At 54.4% G+C, this 21,192-nt stretch overlaps 1 protein-coding gene across 3 annotated transcripts in view; it reads left to right on the plus strand.

Moving 5' to 3' along the window:
* The window catches only part of PRDM16 (PR/SET domain 16), a 337,272-nt gene that overhangs the window by 284,485 nt on the left and 31,595 nt on the right, over positions 1 to 21,192 (plus strand). For all 3 annotated transcript variants that reach the window (XM_070474169.1, XM_070474170.1, XM_070474171.1), the window contains exons 5-8: positions 8,589 to 8,691; positions 15,322 to 15,535; positions 17,322 to 17,469; positions 17,927 to 18,080. In XM_070474169.1, the coding sequence (XP_070330270.1) occupies positions 8,589 to 8,691; positions 15,322 to 15,535; positions 17,322 to 17,469; positions 17,927 to 18,080 (619 nt within the window). The remainder of the gene's footprint in view (positions 1 to 8,588; positions 8,692 to 15,321; positions 15,536 to 17,321; positions 17,470 to 17,926; positions 18,081 to 21,192) is intronic.

Below are 21,192 nucleotides of genomic sequence, written 5' to 3' on the forward strand. Positions count from 1 at the left end.
CTCCGACCCCACCACACACACCTGCACATAACATCACCTCCCAACACAGCACAGACATGGAAGGGAAGGCACCCAGACTAAAGATCTAAGATCCATGAAAACAGCTTCAGGTTTTCCAGGTGGTATTCGGTAGAGAAATCACTTCAATCAGAAAAGCTCTAACTTGAGTTCATGACCCATGACCTGAACCCCAATGTCCAGAGGTCCAGGGGGACCAGGCAGAAAAGGGTCACTTAAGGAGAACATTCCCAAAGCCGCAGCGGCCACAGAACTTGAGGCAGTTCTGCATGGGCCTCCTGGATGGTCTCCAGTCCTCTGGAGACACCCACACAGGGGCAGTGGGCTGAGGTCAAGGGTCTCAACACCCTCAGTCCAGCAAGGCCTCGGCTGGTATCCAGACGGGCTGTGGAGACAGATGCAGCCTGCATGCCCTGGGTGGTTCTGAGCCGGTAGTGGGCCCTCCAGCCGCTTTGAGAGTGCTGAGGGAGCCCAGACGCCTGGCATGCACCCCCCACTGGACAGACCACTTCTGTCCGTTCAGGCCTTGTTCTTCCCAGACACTCAGGCTACTGACCGCATGCCCCTCACCCAGCTGTGGAGCCGCAGGGGCAGAGCTCAGAGCCCTTCACCGAGTCCTCTTCTGCAATCTTCTTGGAGCCCTGAGGCTCTCAGCGGTCTCTGCCCCATGGGACCTCAAGGAGAGGTGACCAGCCCATCCCTTCCACTCTGTTCCCCGGGCACCACCCTTGGCACCAGCTTCCATGGGGCTCTAGGTGGGGGGAGCCCTGGGCAGCAAAGGCCACAGGGGCCTTGAATTTCTCCCTGCAGCCAGCCTATCACCTAAAGGTGACTTGTAGGTTTGCTGCCTACCGGCAGTCCTGAGGCCACACGAGCTTTGGGGTGGCCCAGCTGCCAGGAGCAAAACATCTACAACAGACAACTTTGGGGGAACAAGTTTCTCTCTGTGATTTTGGGGGGCAATCAGACCACAGCATAGAACCCGGGGTGCCTGGTTCACCTTCCCAGCTTAGCAGGAGCAGAAGGCAAGCACTGGTGCCTTGATTCACTCTGGGAGGCAAGACCCTCGCCCACCCTCCCCAGGGATTTTGTGGCCCTCCCCTGCTCCCAGCATCCTCCAACTCCCACTTTTCTTTTAGGAAAACTTGAGACCTTCAGATCTCCCTTGGGTGGCTCTTTCTCCCACCGTGATAAGCAAACAAGTTGGTTTCAGATGTCTCAGGAGACACGAACAGGATCTGTTCTTGGATTTGTTTTACGTATTTATTTTATTTATTTATTTTGGCTGTGCTGGGTCTTTGTTGCTGTGCACAGGTTTTTCTCTAGTTGCGGTGAGTGGCGGCTTCTCTCTAGTTGTGGTGTGCGGGCTTCTCGTTGTGGTGGCTTCTCTTGTTGTGGAGCATGGCTTATAGGCATGTGGGCTTCGGTATCTGCAGCACGTGGGTTCATAGTTGCGGCTCCAGAGCTTGCGCTCAGTAGTTGTGGTACATGGGCTTAGTTACTCCTCAGTATGTGGAATCTTCCTGGACCAGGGATCAAACCTGTGTCCCCTGCACTGGCAGATGCATTCCCAACCCCTGGACCACCAGGGAAGTCCTGGATTTGTTTTAGTGATAAGAAAGTAAGCAAGTGCTTTGAAATAAAGTGCCCTCCAGAGCAACCGAAGGCCAGAAGAGGCCTGCACACAGCCCGGCTCCTTCTCCCACATCACCTCGACAGGGCAAGGATGTTGGTGGCTGGATGTCAGGTGGCCAATGTGGCTGAAGATGGTGCAACATGATACTGGGGTCACTCACACACATTAGGGAGCACGACTCAGGGGCTGGACCCCCAGCACACCTCAGAAGGGCTGCGAGGTCCGCACAGCACGCCAACCACCGGGGCTGGGCAGCCAGGCATCAGGAAAAGCCACCACCACCAGCACATTCCGGGACAAGTGAAGGGCCGCGTCTCCCCAAAGCAGAAGCAGACAAAGGCTAATCTCCTTCACAGAGCGTGTTAAAACAATGGCATTTTATTAGCAGATGAGCCAACAGATCACCACCCAGCAGCCCATCCTTCAGAGCCAGGAGTTAGAGGACAAGAACCCAGGGTTTCCCGGCAAAGCTCAAAGCATGTTCTTTTGCTTTCGTTTCTACTGCCCCAACTCGGACGAGCCCCTCCCCACTGCCCACCCCCGTGTCAGGGTTAGCGGTCTGCCAGGGCTGGGATTCTAAACGATGGCTATGCCGTGTCCACTGCCCTTCTCTGCCCTGATCGTGGAAGGCCCATCCCTCCCTCCACGGCATTTAAATTAAAAAGCAATCGGCTGTTTCAATGGTAGCTTCCAAACAATTAGATACAATTTTCCCTTCCAAAATGAGAAGGATGAGGAATTCATTTTAGCACTTCTTACCCAATTTGCAAAAGACTTATTTAACAAATAGAGCAAATGTGTTTTGCATTAGAAAACCATCGCATTTTTACTCCCCAGGGCACACGGACAATCTCTGAGGCAAAGGACAAGGTATTGATTCACAGTACCGGTTATCATTTACCAGAACCTATATTTTTTCCCTCTTAATTAAGTGGAAGTAAATACTTTATTAGAAGAAGCCACTTAAGTATGATGAAGACAATTTAATTGTAACCTGTAATTTATATTTATATTTTTTAAAAATCTAGCTAACTGTATATTATATATCTTTATATTATATGAAAATGTGATAATTTATAGATAATAAATATATATGTAACATCCAGGAACAAACTGTACAACTAAGAAAGAAGAGGGTATACAAGATGATTTTTAATGTTGAGCTGCTGGGAAGGTGACAGAATATATATATATATATATATAAAGGCAGAAAGTAAAGATTAAGGCACAGGCTGCTCCAGCCACACATGGGAAGAGAGGGACATGACAAATCTAAGGGTGACAAGCCGCCTCCCCTCTCTCAGCCAGAGGAAGGGATCGTCTGCTCCTTCCTAGAACCTGCGGGTGGTAACAAACCCTGAGCAGCCAGCTCCGGCCCCTTCCTTTTGCCCTGAAACAGCCAGGCAGGCAAAGTGAAATAAAGACCTGCCCACACTCTCAGCAGCTCTAAACACTTGCTTCCCAGTTCCATTCTGGATCATCACCTGGGCTGTTTCTTAAAATCCAAAGCTAACCCCTGTGCCAGCCTCAGGTCTCTGGTGTCCACAACTTTCTCCGAGAGAGAAGGTCGGCGTTTGGGGACAGCAAGCAGTGAGGAAACACGCTGACACCTACCAAGGTCTTGAGGCAATAAGAGTGCTGGCCTCACCACATTGCGGAGCCCCGAAAAATGCCCAGAGATAACCCTCGGTCCAGCATCCTCTCTCCGAAGGCAGACTGGCGACTGCGCGGATTTGCTATTCAGCAAGATCTCAGAGCAATTCAAATTCCCCTTGCTGTGTGCTTCTCTCATGAAAAGCCCCTTGTGTGCCACGCGAAAGCCTTCACAAATTCAAGCACAAGTGAATTCTGAAATCCAGGATGGAGAGAGCTTAATTTTTTTTTTTTTAAGATAAGCACCTATATTACTCAAATACGCCTTTAAAGTTTCTCAAACTGATCAGGGGTGGGGAGTGGGGTGGGGGTGGAAACAAAGGCCAGTTCACTTATCACTTTCATGATTTTCCTTTGCTCCTGGAAGGGGAGAGCTGTGGCCTGTATTCAACATACTGGCTGGTGGTCTTCAGTCTAGTCCTTTCTATCCAGTGTAGGTCAGATGGAGTTTTTCACCTACTTAAATTTTAAAATTCTAAGATTAAGGTGGAATGAAAATTGTGGAACTTAAAGTCTTTATGTTTGAAAATAGTATCTGTTCTTGCGAAACTGACTTGGTATTAAAAACAAAAACAAACTTAAGGAACGCCCAAACTGTCAGCCATTATCAATTTGAAATATTTCTTTGTCTTAAAGAATGTTGTTGGAAGAAAAGAAAACAATGTTCATTTTCTTATGAACGTGGCCCATACTGCATCCAGTTTTTCTCCGGCAATTTCTCGGTCTTTTGTTGAGAACGTGGCCATGTATTTGTCCCAGCTCCGTTCACCTACAAGAAGCCGTCTCTTTGTGTCCAGAGATTGTAAAAGGGTCAGGCTAAACACAGTTAGAATCCCAAGGCCCCCTTGTTGGTGTCGGCCGCCCATGTTCAATCAGGTCTCGCCGTTGCAAAGAGAACTGAGATGCTGAACAAGGTCTTAACTCAGGATCAGTTCTGTTTGGCATTGTTATTTTTTAAAGCCGTTTAGAGCAGACATTTATTGGCGCTAGTAAAGTCAGCTGTTGCTGTGGTTTCCTCCGCTCTCAGGCTCTGAAACCAGACAGAAAATTCCGCCTTGCCACACAATCCAAGGACCGAGACGGTTACATGTTGCTGGGGACGCCACTGTTCGGAGACAGGCCTGGATACACAGATGCCAACCTGTAAACAAAGGCAGGTCTGCTCTGAGCCTGGGAAGGAAAGAGTATCAGAGACCAGGGTTCTTTCTTTCCAGGGGCATAGGCTTCTGTTCCCCTCTTGTGAAAATCCTTAAGACTCAGCCCATCCTTGATGCCCAGTTAGCCCTGGGATTTGAATATGTCCCACCAAGGGGCACACAATGAAAGGCTGGGATAAACCAACTTCAGGACAAACCAACTTAAGTGACTGCAGTAATAATTTGGTTTCCAGGTGGCTCGCTGGTAAAGAATCTGCCTGCCAGTGCAGGGGATGATGGAGATGTGAGTTTGATCCCTGGGTCAGGAAGATCCCCTAGAGGAGGAAATGGCAACCCACTCCGGTATTCTTGCCTGGAAAATCGCATGGACAGAGGAGCCTGGCAGGCTACAGTCCATGGGGTGGAAAAGGAGTCAGACACAACTAAGCACTCACACACAATAATAATTTACCACCGGCGAGAAGGGAAGGGGCGGGTGGTACAATAACTGCACAACTTGTGCCCCAGCAGTCAGGAGACTCAGTCCCACAAAAGCCTGGCCTTTGTCCCAGGAAGTCGCTGGACCCCGCAGACCAGGAAGATAAGGCCTTTGTGCTGCTGCGAACAGGTCGTAAAAGTACCTGTCGCCTTTGTGTGGACCGGGGCGGATCCGCCAGAGCCCCATGCCCTTAGCGAAGGTGGACCGGCTGAGTTTGGAAAAGTTCGTGCGCTTTCCCGTTCGCAGCTGCGCCCATTCCTCCAAGTGGAGGCAGGTCGGGGACACCCGCTGTCCCCAGTCTGGCCGCAGGCTCTTCGATCAGCTCTAATAGCTATTAACTCAGTCTAGCCGCTCAAAGTCCCGGCGGCCCGGGCCGTCTGCTGGCCCGCTGCGAGTCCGGTGCTCGCGCCCCCTCCAGGCGCCGGGGGTCGCCGTCTGTCCCGAGGAGCGGGACTGGGTAGGGGGCGCCCGCCGCACAAGGAACTGCTTTCCTTGCCGGCGCGCTAGACCCACCGGCTGGGAAGGGTCGGTTCCCTCCAAGGGGGGTCCGAGGACTGAGTCCGCAGCTCTCGGAGCTGGGACGGGGTGGGGCTGCGCGGTTGGGTGGGAGGGGGAAGGAAGGGGGCGTCTCAGAAGATCTGGCAGTCCTGGAAGGCGGGCAGGAGGCGAAGGGCGTTGGGGATGAGACTGGAGTAGACTCCCAGTTCAGAGGTGGGAGGGGGATATCTGCAGGTCCCAGGCCCTTGGAGAGGTTCGGGGGAGGAAGGGGAGGGAGTCCGGCGATCCCAGAAGGCGGGTGGGGTCCCGGGAGACCTGGTGGCCCTCCGAGAGGGGGGGATTAGGGATCCTGGAAGAGTGGGTGGCCCTCAGAAGGGGTCGGAGAGGGACGCAGAGCCGGAGGCGTAGGCGGGGCGGTGAGCCGCGTCAGCCCCCGAAGCCCGGCGGGAGCAGAAGTTCTGCATCTCCGGACGCAGGTCAGAGCGCGCCGCCGGCCTCTCACGTTACGGGCCCTCGCGGGGCGCAGGCCTAGCCGGGGAGGATGCTGCGGGCGGGTCCACATTGCCCTCTAACGGGGACCCACGGGAAGCCACCGGCAGTCGGCCGGCGGCAGCATGCGCGCAGGGACACAGCGGCCGGCGGGCGCATTAAGGCTGCACTTGCTGGATGCGCTGGTTCACCGCTGGGATGATAGTGCGATTATGTCTGTGTATTAATAAGCTGTGACTCCCTGCGGTGGGATGGGTCAGGGGCTCATCCCGGCTTTGCTGGAGCGTGAGATGCAGTTTGGGTCTATTCTAAAATACAGTGGCTGGAGTCCGACTTAAAAAAAAAAAAACAACAATTATTTCAGCCACTGTGTAATTTCTTTTAAACTTTATATTTTGTATTGGGGTGTAGCCAGTTAACAATGTTGTGATAGTTTCAGGTGAACAGTGAAGGGATTCAGCCATACATATACATGTATCCATTCTCCCCCAAACTCCCCTCCCATCCAGGCTGCCACATAACAGTTGAGCAGAGTTCCATGTGCTATACAATAGGAACTTGCTGGTTATCCATTTTGAATTTAGCAGTGTGTGCATGTCCATCCCAAGTTCCCTAACTATCCCTTCCCCCCATCCTTCACCTCTGAAAACAGTTAAGTTCATCCCCTAAGTCTGTGAGCACTGTGTAATTTTTTAGATAAAATAATACAAAATTGGGAGTTTAATATCAATTGATTTAACTACAAAAGGTAATATGGTACAGTTTCTGCGCTGTGCTATTGCTCAGTTGTGTCCGACTCTCTGTGGCCCCATGGACTGAAGTCCACCAGGCTCCACTGTCCGTGGGGTTTCCCAAGCAAGAATGCTGGGTTGGTGTGCCACTCCTACTCCACGGGATCTTCCCAACCCAGGGATTGAAGCCACATCTCCTGCGTCTCCTGCACTAGCAGACAGATTCTTTACCACTGCGCCACCTGGGAAGTCTGGTCTTCATTTTAAAAATCTCATACTTATTTTAGCGACATGCCAGAGGATAGTTGCCAGATGAAATTGCTAACAAGTACATATTGATAAGACATCTGTACATGTGTGTACTTCTACTGGGTACAGTTCCACCATCCACATGTTCAGTGGGGAATTTGGGGATGCCATGTGGCTCTGTTGTCTCTTTGAGAGCACATTGGTGTCATTCTGGAATTAGTTGAAATTGGTAATCTGTGAGGGCATCCACAGCTGGACTTGGACGGGGGAGAGGGGAAAGGGGCCTCACAAGAGGGGGAAACTCAGCCTTCCAGATGTTTCCCCGGGGTATGGGGGGAGGTGAGCAGGCAGTGCCCTGGTCAGTCCCTGGGGTGTCTGAACCATGTCCACCTACTGTGGAGAAGCCTGGCCTGACACCCAACCACCAGGTCCTCCATCAGAAGGTGGTGCTGAAGAACCTTGGGTAGGAATGGCCTGGAGAAGCCTCTGTCCCCTGGTTCTCCCCAAGCAGATGGACTGGTCTCAGGTCCTTCCCTGGCCTCCTAGCCAGTCCTGGGACCAAGCCTTAGCACTCCTGGAAGTGCCTTGGTTACTGTGATCTGAAGAGGAACCCAGACATCGCATGCTGGCATGGGAGGCAGTGGACTGGCCTAACAAAAATGCAGCCTGCTATCTGACATTTCCAGATTTAAGATGCAGGGTTCCTGGCGTCAGCCCTGTCCTCGTGAGAGTGGGCGCCCCACCCAGAGGAGCTGGTTCCCTGGACTCCAGGGAGGGCAGGAGCCCTAGGCAGGGGCTGGCAAAGGCAAGGAAGGCCTCGGTCTCTCCCAGAGCCTCCCAGGCTGTTGGAGCCTGGTCCCTGGGCCTCATCCCAGATGACCCTGGTCATGCTGCCCTCTTGAGTAGCTGGAGTTTTCCAGATCATGGCCACCACCCACCTTGCAGATGGTGCTTTTTCAGGGGACACCTTGGCAAGCTACAGGGCTGCTCAGAGCATTGACACTGGACATTCATCCCTCAGAGCTTGCTCCAGGCTACAGGCTCTACCCCGAGCCCCACCTGACCCCTCTCTGTTTTCAGAGTGACCCCTGATCTCAGACACCCACAGCTGCTGATACCGAGCTTGTGGCTGGCGTGGGCTCCCCTCCACCTCCCCCTGTGGGAGACGTGCACACTCATCTGAGACTCACACCTGCCGACCTGGCACACAGGACCGCCGTCTGTCTCCATGGCCACTTTCATAAACATCCAAACCCACGCTCAGGGGTGAAGACCCCATCCTGGCCCCAGACAGCAGAAAGTGTCCTACATACATATTGACAAAAGGAACCAGGCTCCACTTCTGAGGAAAGGAGCCGCTCTCTCTATCTGATATTTCCTGCTAGGAACCACCCTGCTCAGGAACTTCGGGGCTAATCCTCACGCAATTCCTTTTGCATCCCCTTTATCCAAAATCTGGATCAAACTAGCTAAAAATAGACTCTAGTCCTCCTGAGTGTACCCTGCCAAGTTCCAAAGGGGAACCTCTTAGCAGCAATTAGAAGGCAGGTCAAGGGCCCAGCGGGGCAGGCTCCCCAATGAGCAGTGTCAATGGCGTGCGGGCCGGGTGTGCACGATGTGGCTTTTAAAGCAGCCAGGCCGACAATGCTGACCCTTTCTCTCTGGTTTCTCCATCCTAGATTTATTATAAAGTCATTAAGGACATTGAGCCAGGAGAAGAGCTGCTGGTCCATGTGAAAGAAGGCGCCTACTCTCTGGGGGCGGTGCCTCCCAGCCTGGATGGTAAGCCCCCACCCACAGGAGCAGAGGCCTGGTGCTCCATCACTTGGACAGCGTGACAGGAGCCGGGGGTCCCCCAGCTGCTGCCCATGGTCCATCTCCCAGGCCCCAGATGGGCAGAACCAATTCCTTCCAACAACTTCTCAGCCTGAGCACTTTGCTTTCTCCTTCCTTGGGTTACAGGGGCCACAGTCTGAGTTCAGACAGGACTTGAGACAACACAACATGCTGCCTGACATCTCTATAGTGGGAGAGTCCTAGGGGCTCTTTTTAAACTGTATAATTATCATTAACAGCAGCAGTATACTCTCTGCAAGACTTAAACAAACAGACCCATTTCACAGCTTGGAAACATTCGCCCCCTAGAGCTCTGTGCCAAAGGAGAGCCACAGTGTCAGTTAAGAAAGTGCAGTGATGCCATCCATGTGTTTGAAAGCAATGACCACCTGTAGTTAAAAGCAAAAATTCTCAGAGAACAGTTAAGGGAAGTTTATTTGGTGAGAGGGAATATTTAGGGCTTCTGCTGCTGCTACTGCTAAGTCACTTCAGTCGTGTCCGACTCTGTGCGACCCCATAGATGGCAGCCCACCAGGCTCCCCCGTCCCTGGGATTCTCCGGGCAAGAACACTGGAGTGGGTTGCCATTTCCTTCTCCAGCGCATGAAAGTGAAGTCGCTCAGTCGGGTCCGACTCTTAGCAACCTCATGGACTGCAGCCTACCAGGCTCCTCTGTCCATGGGATTTTCCAGGAGTGGGATTTTCCACTGGAGTGGGGTGCCATTGCCTTCTCCATTAGGGCTTCTGAGGGCTCCTCTAAGCAAGCTCTTCCAACAGGACTACAGGAAGCATCCCTAGTATTCTTTCCTCTTGGCTGGTCACATAGTATGTGTCCGGTAGACACACTTCTATTCCTTGTTCATCCATACCCAGGCACATCTCTGATGATGCTTGAGGAAAGCCCAGTCTCATACAGGCTCAGATTTCTGAAATCCAGATTTCTATTCCTCCATCCACATTGTTAAGCAGTGTGCCCATTCACCTTGGGATCCTGGAACCATTTTTAAGTGGCAGAGGAAAAGTCAGTTGGAGGAAGCTGCTTGGCAACGAGGCTGGTCAGTTAACTCCCCACGTGCTGAGGCTGAATAGATGGCATCTCTTCTCTGCGTGAGGCCCCGCAAGTGAGCTGAAGGCAGCCTCTGCTTCTCACCATCTCTGGTGCAAATGATTCCATTCCTGCTAGAGAAAGGGGGGAGGCTGGCTTTTCCCTTCCTGTCCTTCTTCCCCCACACTTCCCCCCCCCCCCCCACACACACACACAAGTACTCCAAGGTTTAATGATTAATGCCACTAACTGCAAGTTTCTCTGAGGAGCCGCTCCGGTGTCACGGCCTGGGAGTACGGTTGACTGGGCCAGGGAGCTAGGCGTCGAAATTAGCAGGAAGCCCCCGGGAGCAGGGTGACCTTCTCGGTCCTCAAGCGTGGCCCACCTTTGTGGGGCAGCACTTTGCGCCCGTGAGTTCTTCCAAAGGCTCTCTCTAGAGAAGTACAGTTCTATAAAATAGACTCGACCCACCCTCTCCTCTAGACTTTGGTTTTAATCAGCCCTTCGAGAAAAGGAAGTAGGTGGCTAAGCTCTGGGTATCAGGGGGATGGTCTCATTTTTCTTAAAATAATTGTTGAAAAGACCTGTGAATCTTAGATAGTGCACTCAGAAAGATAAATTCGGCCACGCTGGGCCATGGGGTTTTGTTTGTATGGTGACCTGTCTTTCTTCCGAAAGGTTAGAGAAACCTTGATTCCTGTCCCTCTTCTAATGCCTGATCTTAAATAACTTGGGTCTGCATTTTCCTAATTTATCAGACATCTGTGGGCTTGCTTTCCACACATAATAGTCCAACGTCAAATATTTGACTTTTCATCCCCTTGGCTGTCAGGATCACTCCTTCACCTCCCAACAGCCACCCCTCCTCAGTTAACTCTGAATCGCACAGAAAGAAAATGTAAAAATGTTCCTCACTAAGATAATTATCATAAAAAATCTTTTATCCCAGCCCCAGTGAATGCAGGGCCCCTTATCACGGCAGGAACTTGGAGTGGGCTCTTGAGGGCTTTTGAGCCTCCAGTCTGTAGATTAGCATGTAGATGCCACATAATTGTGTCCCCCTGGGTTCCCTGAAGCCATTAGGCACTGATTTATTTTTCTGTTACATTCCTGCTTTGCCGCGAAAAGTTGCCGAGGGAACTTCAGACAGACGCAAGGCTCAGACTCGACACACAAGACATCGGGCCAGCGTGGTCTCGGTTTAGTTGGGTTTGGGCGGAAGTCAGAGCTTTTGCCACGGCCCACAGCCCCCCTCCCCGGGTTTAGATGAAGAGAGCTCCGTTCTGAGTCACAATGCTGCCTGCTCTTGTTGGGGGCAGGAGCTTTGGCAGGATGACCTCCAGGTATCACGGAAGAAGGGAGGGCGGGGGTGGGGGGGGGCGGTGGGTGGACCTGCTCTGCCAGTTCACTGCGGGGAGTGGCCCCAGCCCTGTGGACCTGGGACTGGCAGCCTGGCAGCGCTCTTCCAAAGCTGCAGCTTTGTAAAGAAATTCAATTCCAATTTTCCTACAAGTGACTCAGAGCAGAGGGAAGCCACTTTCAGGTTCATTAGTTCCAGGAACTTTTTATTTTGTTTTTACTCTTTTCAGTAGAGAGGGGAAAGATTTCTCTTTCAAGAGAACTTCTAGCTCTTGGGAGAAAATAAAGAAAATCATTTCCATTCAAATATGCCTTTCTTTTGAGAAAGGCTCAAAATTACTAACTTTTCCCCCTCTCCAAAAAAGGTCAAGAGGATGCAGCGTATTTGTATAAAGCATGAGATAGACAGATATAATATAATACAACATAACTATACAACACAATGTCGCATAATGCAATTGGAGTGTGACATACTCTAGTATTTCTTTTAATTGGAGTTGCTTGTGCTGGGAAAGTGAAAACCATGCAGTCCAGGCTCGTCTTTCTTGCCCCATCCAGCTTGCCCCAGGTGTGTATTCGATGCCAACTTTACCTTTATGGAAGATGAGGGACACCTGTCCACACCATGGCATGAGTGGGCAAGGCTTGGATGTGTCCTGTTCCAGCCTCTGTCCTTCGACAGGAACAAACTTGGGTCCCTGGTGGGATGGAGACATGGAAGGGGGGCACCCTCCATCACTGGCTCCATCACCTCCAGGACACCCTCCATGCGTTTGAAGTGAGATGCAGGCTGAATTTTCATTATAAATCCAAATTCCAGATCCAAGCTGGAAAAATAAGTTGGTCAGTGCTATGAAAAGGTGGGGTTGGCCCTTCTTTTCTTTTCAAATTTCAACTTCAGTGACTGTTTTGGGTCCAGAAAAAGTGATGTTAGTGGTAAAGAACCTGCCCATCAATGCAAGAGACATAAGAGACACAAGTTCAGTCCCTGGGTTGGGAAGATCTCCTGGAGGAGGGCATGGCAACTCACTCCAGTGTTCTTGCCTGGAGAATCTCCGTGGACAGAGGAGCCTGGCAGTCCACAGTCCATAAGGATCGCAAAGAGTCGGACACGACTGAAGTGACTTAGCACGCTTTGCACGAAAGAGTAAGATAGGAACTGACATGTCTCACTTCCTCATAATGCTGGTGGGAGGGCCCCTCTCAGCCTCATTCCAGCCCAGGAAGTCAGAGCAAACCCACAACAGCGGTTCTGTGGGGCCTGGGCATCCGGTTGTGTTCTAAGACGGTGCTCTTGGTTCCAGTGGGAAGGAACCCATGTTTCTAAGGACAGGGAAGCCCTATGGGGGATTGTGTGGGGGCGGGACACTGACATCCCATCACCACGCACATGCCACATGGGGTGCCTTTCTTATACCCTCAGCGGGAAACTGGGACTCAGCCACCTGCCCCCAGGCACCCAGCAGAGAGAAGGGTGGGTACCAGCTCTGCCACTTCACCTCTGGATGCCCTGGGCGAGCCAGGTGGCCCCCTCTGGCCTCTGTGTACCAGTGATAAAACCTGCGGCTTGATGCGAGGCTTGGGGGAGGGAACATGATAACGTTCCCAGGCACCAAGCTGGCCACGTGGAGGCGCCCCACCGCAGGTGCTAAGCTCACGGTGGACACTTACCTGAAGCAGCATCCAGGCTCCCTTCTGCTTTATCTTTATTTGTTGTTGTTTTTTTTTTTTAATATTTATTTATTTATTTTTGGCTGTGCTGGGTCTTACTTGCAGCACACAGAATTTTTAGTTGTGGTATGTGGGATCTACTTCCCTGACCAGGAATCAAAGCTAGCCCCTCTGCACTCGGAGCACAGAGTCTTAGCCGCTGGACCACCAGGGAAGCCCCCTCCCTCCTGTTTTAGAGGCAACATCTTACAGACCTGCCAGTGGCTATTTTGCAATGTGTGTCTTTCTTGCCCACCTGACCCCTCCTGGGATCATGAGTGGGGTGCCATTATGGCATCAAGGACCGGCCCAGGGCCTTGATGGGCTTCATCTTAAAATCTTCTCTGACTTAGATCTCCAGATGGCTACAATGCATCCCTTTCCTTCTGGCCAGCAGTGCTGCCCGGTGTCAGGGACACCAGGCTCCTACAGGCCTTGTGTTCGCGGGATGCTGGCTCAAGGGTCACCTGTGCGGCCACCATCCCGCCTCCTCCACCCCAGACTTCTGTGGTTGCTGAGGACCTGCTGGCCCTCTGGCCTCCTCCAGTCCATCCTATGGCTCGGCCTGTGTCTGGGGCAGGTCCAGGGGTCAGGGAAGAGCCTTCTAAGCTCCTAGCTAAGCTCAGGTCACCGCACACAGATCAGGGCTGGGCATCATCCCCAGTCTCCGCAGACTCTGAGCAGGTGCTGCTTCCCTGTCTTGTTCTTGATTTCCCCCGAGCAAGACCATTCCTAACAGCAACCTCACGTTGGAAAGTGGGCTGAGACACCAGGACTTGGTTACATCTGGTCAGCACCGGGCCTGGCTCCCCCAACACGGTCCCGCAGGCTCCCAGGGAAGGTGACAGCTGCCTCCCTGTGTGTCCCAGGATGTTGTCCAAGGCCCGGGGGCTTGACCAGGGGCATCTCAGGGCTGGAACCCACAGGAGTGTCTCCCTTGGGCGTGGGAGCTTGGGCACCCACCTGTGGGGGTGCCGGGTGTGGCCACACCCCACCCTCAGGAGTCTGTGGGAGCAGTGCGTCCACCCTCAGGCCCAGGGAAGATTCCAGTCGCAAGGAGGGCCCCCTGCCTGTAGTCCTCCCCCTTCTTCCCCCCAAACCCTGGCCACAGGCTTAGGTTGCCTAGCCACCCCACCCTCCTCAGCAATCTGGGACATTGATGGTGGCCCTTCTGCCACAAAGAGGGGGCAGGAGACAGTCCCCTGCCTCCCTCCATGTCCCCACCTCCCTGGCTTCTGCATCCCTTAGGGTCAGGCCCTTCCAGTTAGCATCCATCCCAAGGTCAAGGCTCTGCCCACTGCGGGGCCCAGAGATCCTTGTTCTTGTGCACATGCACACTCTCACACCTTCACACATAAATACACACATGCCCACATAGATTCATACCAATACACAAAAACATGCACAAATTGAATCACATAACTCATACACACATTCAGAGGCACACAAAAGTATGTATACAAGTGTGTATTCACCTACAAATGTGCATGCACTCACGAATACACATGCACACCCAACACACTAACTCATGCACACAAATGTGTATGCTTAACATGCATGCATGCATGCACACATAACACATATGCATGCACAGAAACACACCCATTCACATGTGCCAAGTAAGCACACACATGAACACACAAACATGCACAAATGCAGGCGTACAAGTGTGAAGCTATGCAGACATGCAAATTTTCATACTAGCCACAGAGAGAAACACATGCACACATACACAGGAATACACATGACACCAGCACAAACATGAGCACAAATGCACAAAAATGACTGCACACTCGTGCAAAGGTGCCCCAAGAAGGAGGCAGACATGCCGGAGTATTCACCTGTGTTCACACACAGCTGCATACCTGTGCGCAAGGAGCACACACATTCACACAACCACCGACAAGAACACCTTTTGATTCATTTGTGCGGGTTCTCTATCCAGACCTGGGGGACACAGGGTGGTCCTCAGCAGGGAAGAGGGGGCCCCTGCTCTGGGGAGAAGCTGGGTCCAGGCAGCCACGGGCGGAGAATGGCTCTCGGAGGTCGTTCCGCGGGACTCACAGCTCCGAGCTGTCCGGCTTGGCAGGGTCCACAGGATGCTGCCTCATAAACTTCATAGCAGCCGCCTCCTTTTTATTTGTTTGACCTTGACAATCGTTTATGATACGCACCAGAGCCCAGCCGTCTCTCCTCCTAATTCATACACAAAGCACTTAGCCTGGCTTCCTTCTCTGCTCCCGGCCGGCGCGGGGCCCAGCACTCCTCAGGGTTTCTTATGGTGGAGTCTAGAGTCCCGCTGGGTCCCCGGGGCAGCCTCTCTCGGCCCGGGACGAGCAGGAAGGATGCCAGAGCCTGTGGGGCAGGCCCACGGTTTCCCCGCACCCCCTGCAGCCCCCAGGCCTGGGTGGGCCTGGGGTGGGTCCTGGGCGCCTCCCCATGCCAGTCCTCTCTCCCCTGCAGAGGAGCCCACGTTCCGCTGCGACGCGTGTGACGAGCTCTTCCCATCCAAGCTGGACCTGCGGCGCCACAAGAAGTACGCGTGCAGCTCGGTGGGGGCCGCGCTCTACGAGGGCCTGGCCGACGAGCTCAAGCCTGAGGGCCTGGGTGGTGGCGGCGGTGACGGGCAGGCCCACGAGTGCAAGGACTGCGAGCGGATGTTCCCCACCAAGTACAGGTGTGGCCCCTCCCCCGCCCGCCCCACCCCCCAGGAGCATCACGGACAGCGGGGGCAGTTGACCCTGGGAGCACAGGGGGAGCCCTGAGAAGGGCAGAGGTCAGCCTTGGGCCCTCCAGCCTGCCCAGGCTGAGAAACCCAAGGTGCTAAAGGGCATGGAGATACGTCTTGAGGGTAGGAACCCAGCCCACTCATCTGCCCTTGGGGACAATGCAGGCCCACTAGCTGGCAGTTGGAGGTCACAGCTCACACCCTGACCCTAAAGGCCAGGCCCCTGGTCAGAGTCCCCCCACCCACAGAGGATCCTCAAGTCACCCACTGGAGCCACTGCTGCAACCCCCCCATCATGTCACCAGGGCTGAGCTGTGGGGACAGACTTGAAGGAAGTCAGGAACACAGGCCAGGCCCCCAGAAATGCAAGGGTCAAGCCCCAGGACCATTTCCAGGGTGAGGTCCAGGGCCAGGCTGGGGGACACTGCCCCAGGGGTTCTGGAGTGGCCTGACCCTCTGGACACATACAGACTCCTTCCCAGACAGTGGACGTGGGCAGGAAGGGGCCACCCAGGGGTCCCCTCACCCCCCACCCCAGGTACCAGCCTCTGTGTCCCATGGAAGCCCCCACCTGTCCCAGGAGACTTCATGGACGTAGGCACAGATGTCCAGCCAGCCATGTGATGGCTGGACGCAGCCTCCCAAGCCCCAAGGCAAGGCAGGAGTCAGGACCTGGGAGCTGGGGACCCAACAGCGGAGAAACAGACCTTCACAGCCTGTGCCCCTCCTCTGCCTTTGAGGATTTCCTCCGGGGCAGCCCCTGCAAAGTCAGAGTGAAACCCCATCAGGTCACTAACTGGCTGTAGGATGGAGGGGAATTGAATGCCAATCCCGTCACAGCCCCCTGGGGACGGGAAACTCTCCACCCAGAACGGATGACTGAGAAAATAAGAGTTTGGGCAAATCCCGACCGAGGCCCTTGGCGGTAAGCGCTGCTCAAGAGGACCCGTGTTTTCTTTACATAAACACATAAATCACAATTAACAACAGGGGAAAAGATACAATCTGCCGGGTGCTGGAGAACCAGGCATTTCTGATCTAAATGGATGGCTGGGCCCCGTAATTAACGGGCTGTGATGTATTGCTGCTTTGCTCATGAAGATTAACGGTCATACCTGGGACAGGAGGAGAAGTGGGGCGTCCCCCAAGGTGGGGGGGAGCTCCAGGAGGCCTGTTCATCCAAGTTCACCCCTCCCCACAGCTGTGCCCGCCTCCCCATCACATCTCGCTTGGAGACCCCTTGCTCACTCCCCCCACCCCTGTGGTATATGCGTGGTGGGCAGCCTCCCAGTCTGGCTTGGCTGGGGGGCATACTCTGGGCACTCAGAGGGGTGGCTTTGGGTTTCCTGGGCTGTACCCCCACTCCGGGGCTCCTCTGGGGCTCGTAGCAATGTTGGAAGTTTCTAGACCCATTTTTTGTTAGGCCCAAGTTTAGCATCAAGGGGAAGTTTGTTTTGAAATATAGAAGTGTGAACTGAGACCCTGCCTGGCTCTGGATGCCTGGGGGTGGTCTTGAATGAGGGCCTGAACTCCATCCATGCCCTGGCTTCCCCCCACCATCCAACGTGGGAAGGCCGTGTCTGCTGGTCCACCCAGTTGCCCTGTCCAGGCAGGAGGCAGACAGACTGGCTGCCAGGCCCCTCCCTGCTCTCTGAGCAGGAGGTGGCAGGGGCTCCAGGGGTGGGATGAGGCCCTTCCCTCCAGGCCCCTGGTGATCCCGGTCCACTGTGTGCAGCTTGGAGCAGCACATGGTCGTCCACACGGAAGAGCGAGAGTACAAGTGTGACCAGTGTCCCAAGGCCTTCAACTGGAAGTCCAACCTCATCCGTCACCAGATGTCCCATGACAGCGGCAAGCGCTTCGAATGTGAAAACTGCGTGAAGGTAACCGGGCTTGCCCCGCTGGCCCCACCCGTGTTAAGACGCAGAGCACATGTGGGGACCACAGGCCCCCAAGTCATTTGAGAGGAAGACAGGAAGTGTGCGGGGTCACACAACGGGGAAGGAGGCGGGGCCAGACCCAGGTCTTCTTGGGTTCCCACCTACAGGACAGATCAGACCTGTGGCTCAAAGGCCTGGAGCTTAAGAAAGCATCTGAGCTCCTGTCTGGAGCACCCTCAGGGCCACAGTTCTCTCGGGAATTATTATGGAAGAACCAGAGTCCAGGGAGGCCTGACAGTCCCCTAAGGCCACCCTGCGGGTCACTGCCCCAGTAGAGACCCTTCCAGCCAGGCTCAGGGTGGTGGACAGAGCACCCAGTGAGACCCCCATCCTGTGACCTGACCTGGAGTCCACAGGGAGCGACCGACAGGATGTGACATGCCAGTGTCTGTGTCCCCAGGTGTTCACGGACCCCAGCAACCTGCAGCGACACATCCGCTCCCAGCACGTGGGCGCCCGGGCTCACGCCTGCCCAGACTGCGGGAAGACCTTCGCCACCTCCTCGGGCCTCAAGCAACACAAGCACATCCACAGCACCGTCAAACCTTTTATATGTGAGTGAGTGGTCGCTGCCCAGCCCCCGCCTGGCCCCCCACCCAGCCCCCCACCTGGCATGCCCAGGTTGGGGGGTGCTTGGGGGTCAGCCAAGGGGTGAAGTCCTCAGGCTTTTCCCTGCTTGTGGGACCCTGTCTGTCCAGAAAACACTTGTGGCAACTGCCGATCCCTCTGCCCAGGGATGGCTGCCTCCTGGTGCCACTTTATCATCACCCTGCTCCCTCGCACCCTTTCATTCTGGAATCCATCTTTCTCTTGTTCCAGCCTCACTTTCCCCTCCTGCCCTCCTTGGGTCCTCCCTGTGGCTTACTCGTCCAGTGGTTGGAGGTGGGCAGTGGGTGGTAAAGATCCCTGTGGTCCTGCAGAGAAGCCAGCAACTTACCTTTCCCCTCCCCGCCTCCCCTTCCCCACACACACGGGCTGCCCAGAGCTCTAGCAGGTGTGATAATATCAGTGCTTCCCACCCACCTGCAGCCTTTGGGGGCCCCAGGCAGTATGGCCATGCTGACCTGGGTAGCCGGGGCCAGACGTGAATAACTGGACCCCTGTCCACATGCTGTTGACCTGCCAGAGGAGGAGACAGAAGCTAAGCCATCAGGGTGGGGGAGGGCTGCAGGGTCAGGAGGCTCTCCAGGTACCCAAGTAGGTGTCATCTGGCCCATGTGCTGGGAGGTGGGATGGTCTATGGGTGACCCAAGTTCTGGCAGAGAGCTCGAGGAGGTGGGCAGGGGGTGGGGTGAGAGCGACGGGGTGCCTGCTGAGAAGGCTCATGACAGGGTGCAGTGGGCACAGAAGCCTTGAGTTTGTGGTGTGTTTGGGGAGGGAAGCAATAGGAGAGGAGTCAGAGATCACAGGATTAGGTCCTGGGAATCTAGTGGGTCAGTGCAGGAGCATGACCCTACTTCTCAGAGTTTAGGAGATATTGAAGGTTCTTCTGTCTAGCATTGCACCAAGTCATCTCACTTGAGATTGTGCTGAGTCACTGTTCACACCAACACAGAGCTGGCTCATCAGCCAGCTTAACTCACCGGCGTTGTCCTGACTCATGGGTCACACCACCATTCTGCTGAGTCAGCATTCACGTGAGCTTGACCTGATTCATCGTTCACACCAGCATTGCACTGGGAGTCATTCACATAAGATTGTCCTGACTCGTTGTTCACACCAGTATTCTGCTGAGTCAGATACACACGAGATTGTCCTAACTCATCCTTCACATCAGCTTCACACTGTCATTCACATAAGATTGTGCTGAGTCATTGTCCACATGAGGTTATGCTAAGCCATCATTTCACACACATGAGTTCACAGCACCCTTACAAACCTGACAGAGCAGGGACCACACTGTGTCCAACCAAAGGGAAGTGACGGAGAAGGAAACAGGCTTGGCAGCACGGAGTGACCAGGCCTTCGAGGCCCTGCTACAGCTCCAGGGGCCTGGCTGACCCCAGGCTGGGTGGCCTGGGACCTCTCGGGTCCCAGCACATCAGTGTTGGGGGTGGGAGGAGCTAAATTTGGGAGCTTAAGGACTTGGGTCTCAGTGGCTTTACCAATGTGGGGGTCTCACAGGGCTGGACTGCTCCCCCAAAGAGGCCATACTTGTTGGCTGGTCAGGCCTTTGTTGAGTAGCTGGGGCTATGCTCCCCTCCTGCCCACTGCCCCAAGCCTAGGTTTCCAGCTGTCTTGTTAGAGGTGACTGAGCCCCCATCCCACCTGGGTCACCCACTCCCTCAGCCAGGGAAAATGCACTTCTTGAGAGTGAGTATGTGTATCCATGTGCGTGTGCACACACACACAAACCATGTGTATACTGTACAGGAAAAGAAACGCTGACCAGCACAAGCAGTGGCCAGGGTCCCTCTGCATCCCGCAGGGCATGGGTACACTCCCCCAGGTGCTGATCCCACATCCAGTTCATGGTGGATTGCCTGGGCCTTTCCCAGCCCCTGCAGGGAGCCAGCTCCCTTCACCAGCTCTGTCGGCCATTGTAGGACCAGGACCCACCTCTCCAGGGACCTCAGTCTCCCAGAGGCCTCTCTGTAGCCCCAGCATTTCATCAGGACCCCTTTGTTGTGTGACTGGGTGAATGGGAAGCAAGGGTCCCAGGCTCCCTTCGCCCAGGCATTGCCACTGGTCCCCGAGCCACCCCTGCCACACACACCGGGAGTTGCCCTGGGAGGGTGCCATTTCCAGGCTCAGGATGGCAGCAGCCACTGATGAGGTGCCACAGAGCCCCACTGTGGGGGACAGAGGTCATCACAGAGCCTCTTAAAGGGCCGGGGACGTAGCAAGGTGTCACTCATCTGGCCAGGAGCCCTGAGCCAGGGAGTGGCCTCTCTTCCCACGAGGGGCCACAGGCTGCCTGAGGGTATTTATAGACCTTCCCGAGGAGCAGCGGCCCCTCTGCACCAGCCTCCTCCCAAAAAGGGCAGATTTGATTAAATGAGGCAGTGCTCTTCCCCCTCAGCCTTGAAAACGTCCCGCCAAGCCAGACAGCCAGGAAGGCAGAGCCGTTAATATAAATAGATATTGTGATTAAAGAGCACGATCAGCTCGGGGCCAGCGCTCCCAGCAAGATTCGCATGACATCAGGCCGCAAGAGTGTGCGGAGAGCGAGAAACACGCTGAAATCATTGTTTCCACGGGGCTGCATTTAGGAAGCAAATCGTCCTGCAGAGAGAGACAGACAGTGTGTGTGTGTGTGTGTGTGTGTGTGTGTGTGTGTTCCTCCGTGGCTGGTTAGGAAAACAAGAAGAGAAAGAAAAACTGGTGGTTAGCTGACACTCAGCTCACCATTGGGAAAATGGCGAGACTGGGTTGCCAGGGCCTACGAGGCCTGCCGTTCGGCTCTGGCCGCCACCCTCTCCTGTTACGCACAGGGCTGGAGCGGCCTCTCCATCCCAATCTGGGGAGGTCTCACTTTTCTCAGATGTGGAACCAGCCCCCTCGGGGGTTCCCCTCCCATCTCCACCTTCTGGCCACCCCCAGACTCTGATCTCACAGCCAGGAGCTCTGCTCTCAGGCTTGGGGACTAGGAAGCCCCAGAGGCTGGTCACTCCTGAGGCCTCGTTGTCCTGGGAGCAGATCACAGGCCTGGGGGCAGAATGAGAG

Source organism: Odocoileus virginianus, chromosome 11, assembly GCF_023699985.2.
Source record: "Odocoileus virginianus isolate 20LAN1187 ecotype Illinois chromosome 11, Ovbor_1.2, whole genome shotgun sequence".
Taxonomy (NCBI): domain Eukaryota; kingdom Metazoa; phylum Chordata; class Mammalia; order Artiodactyla; family Cervidae; genus Odocoileus; species Odocoileus virginianus.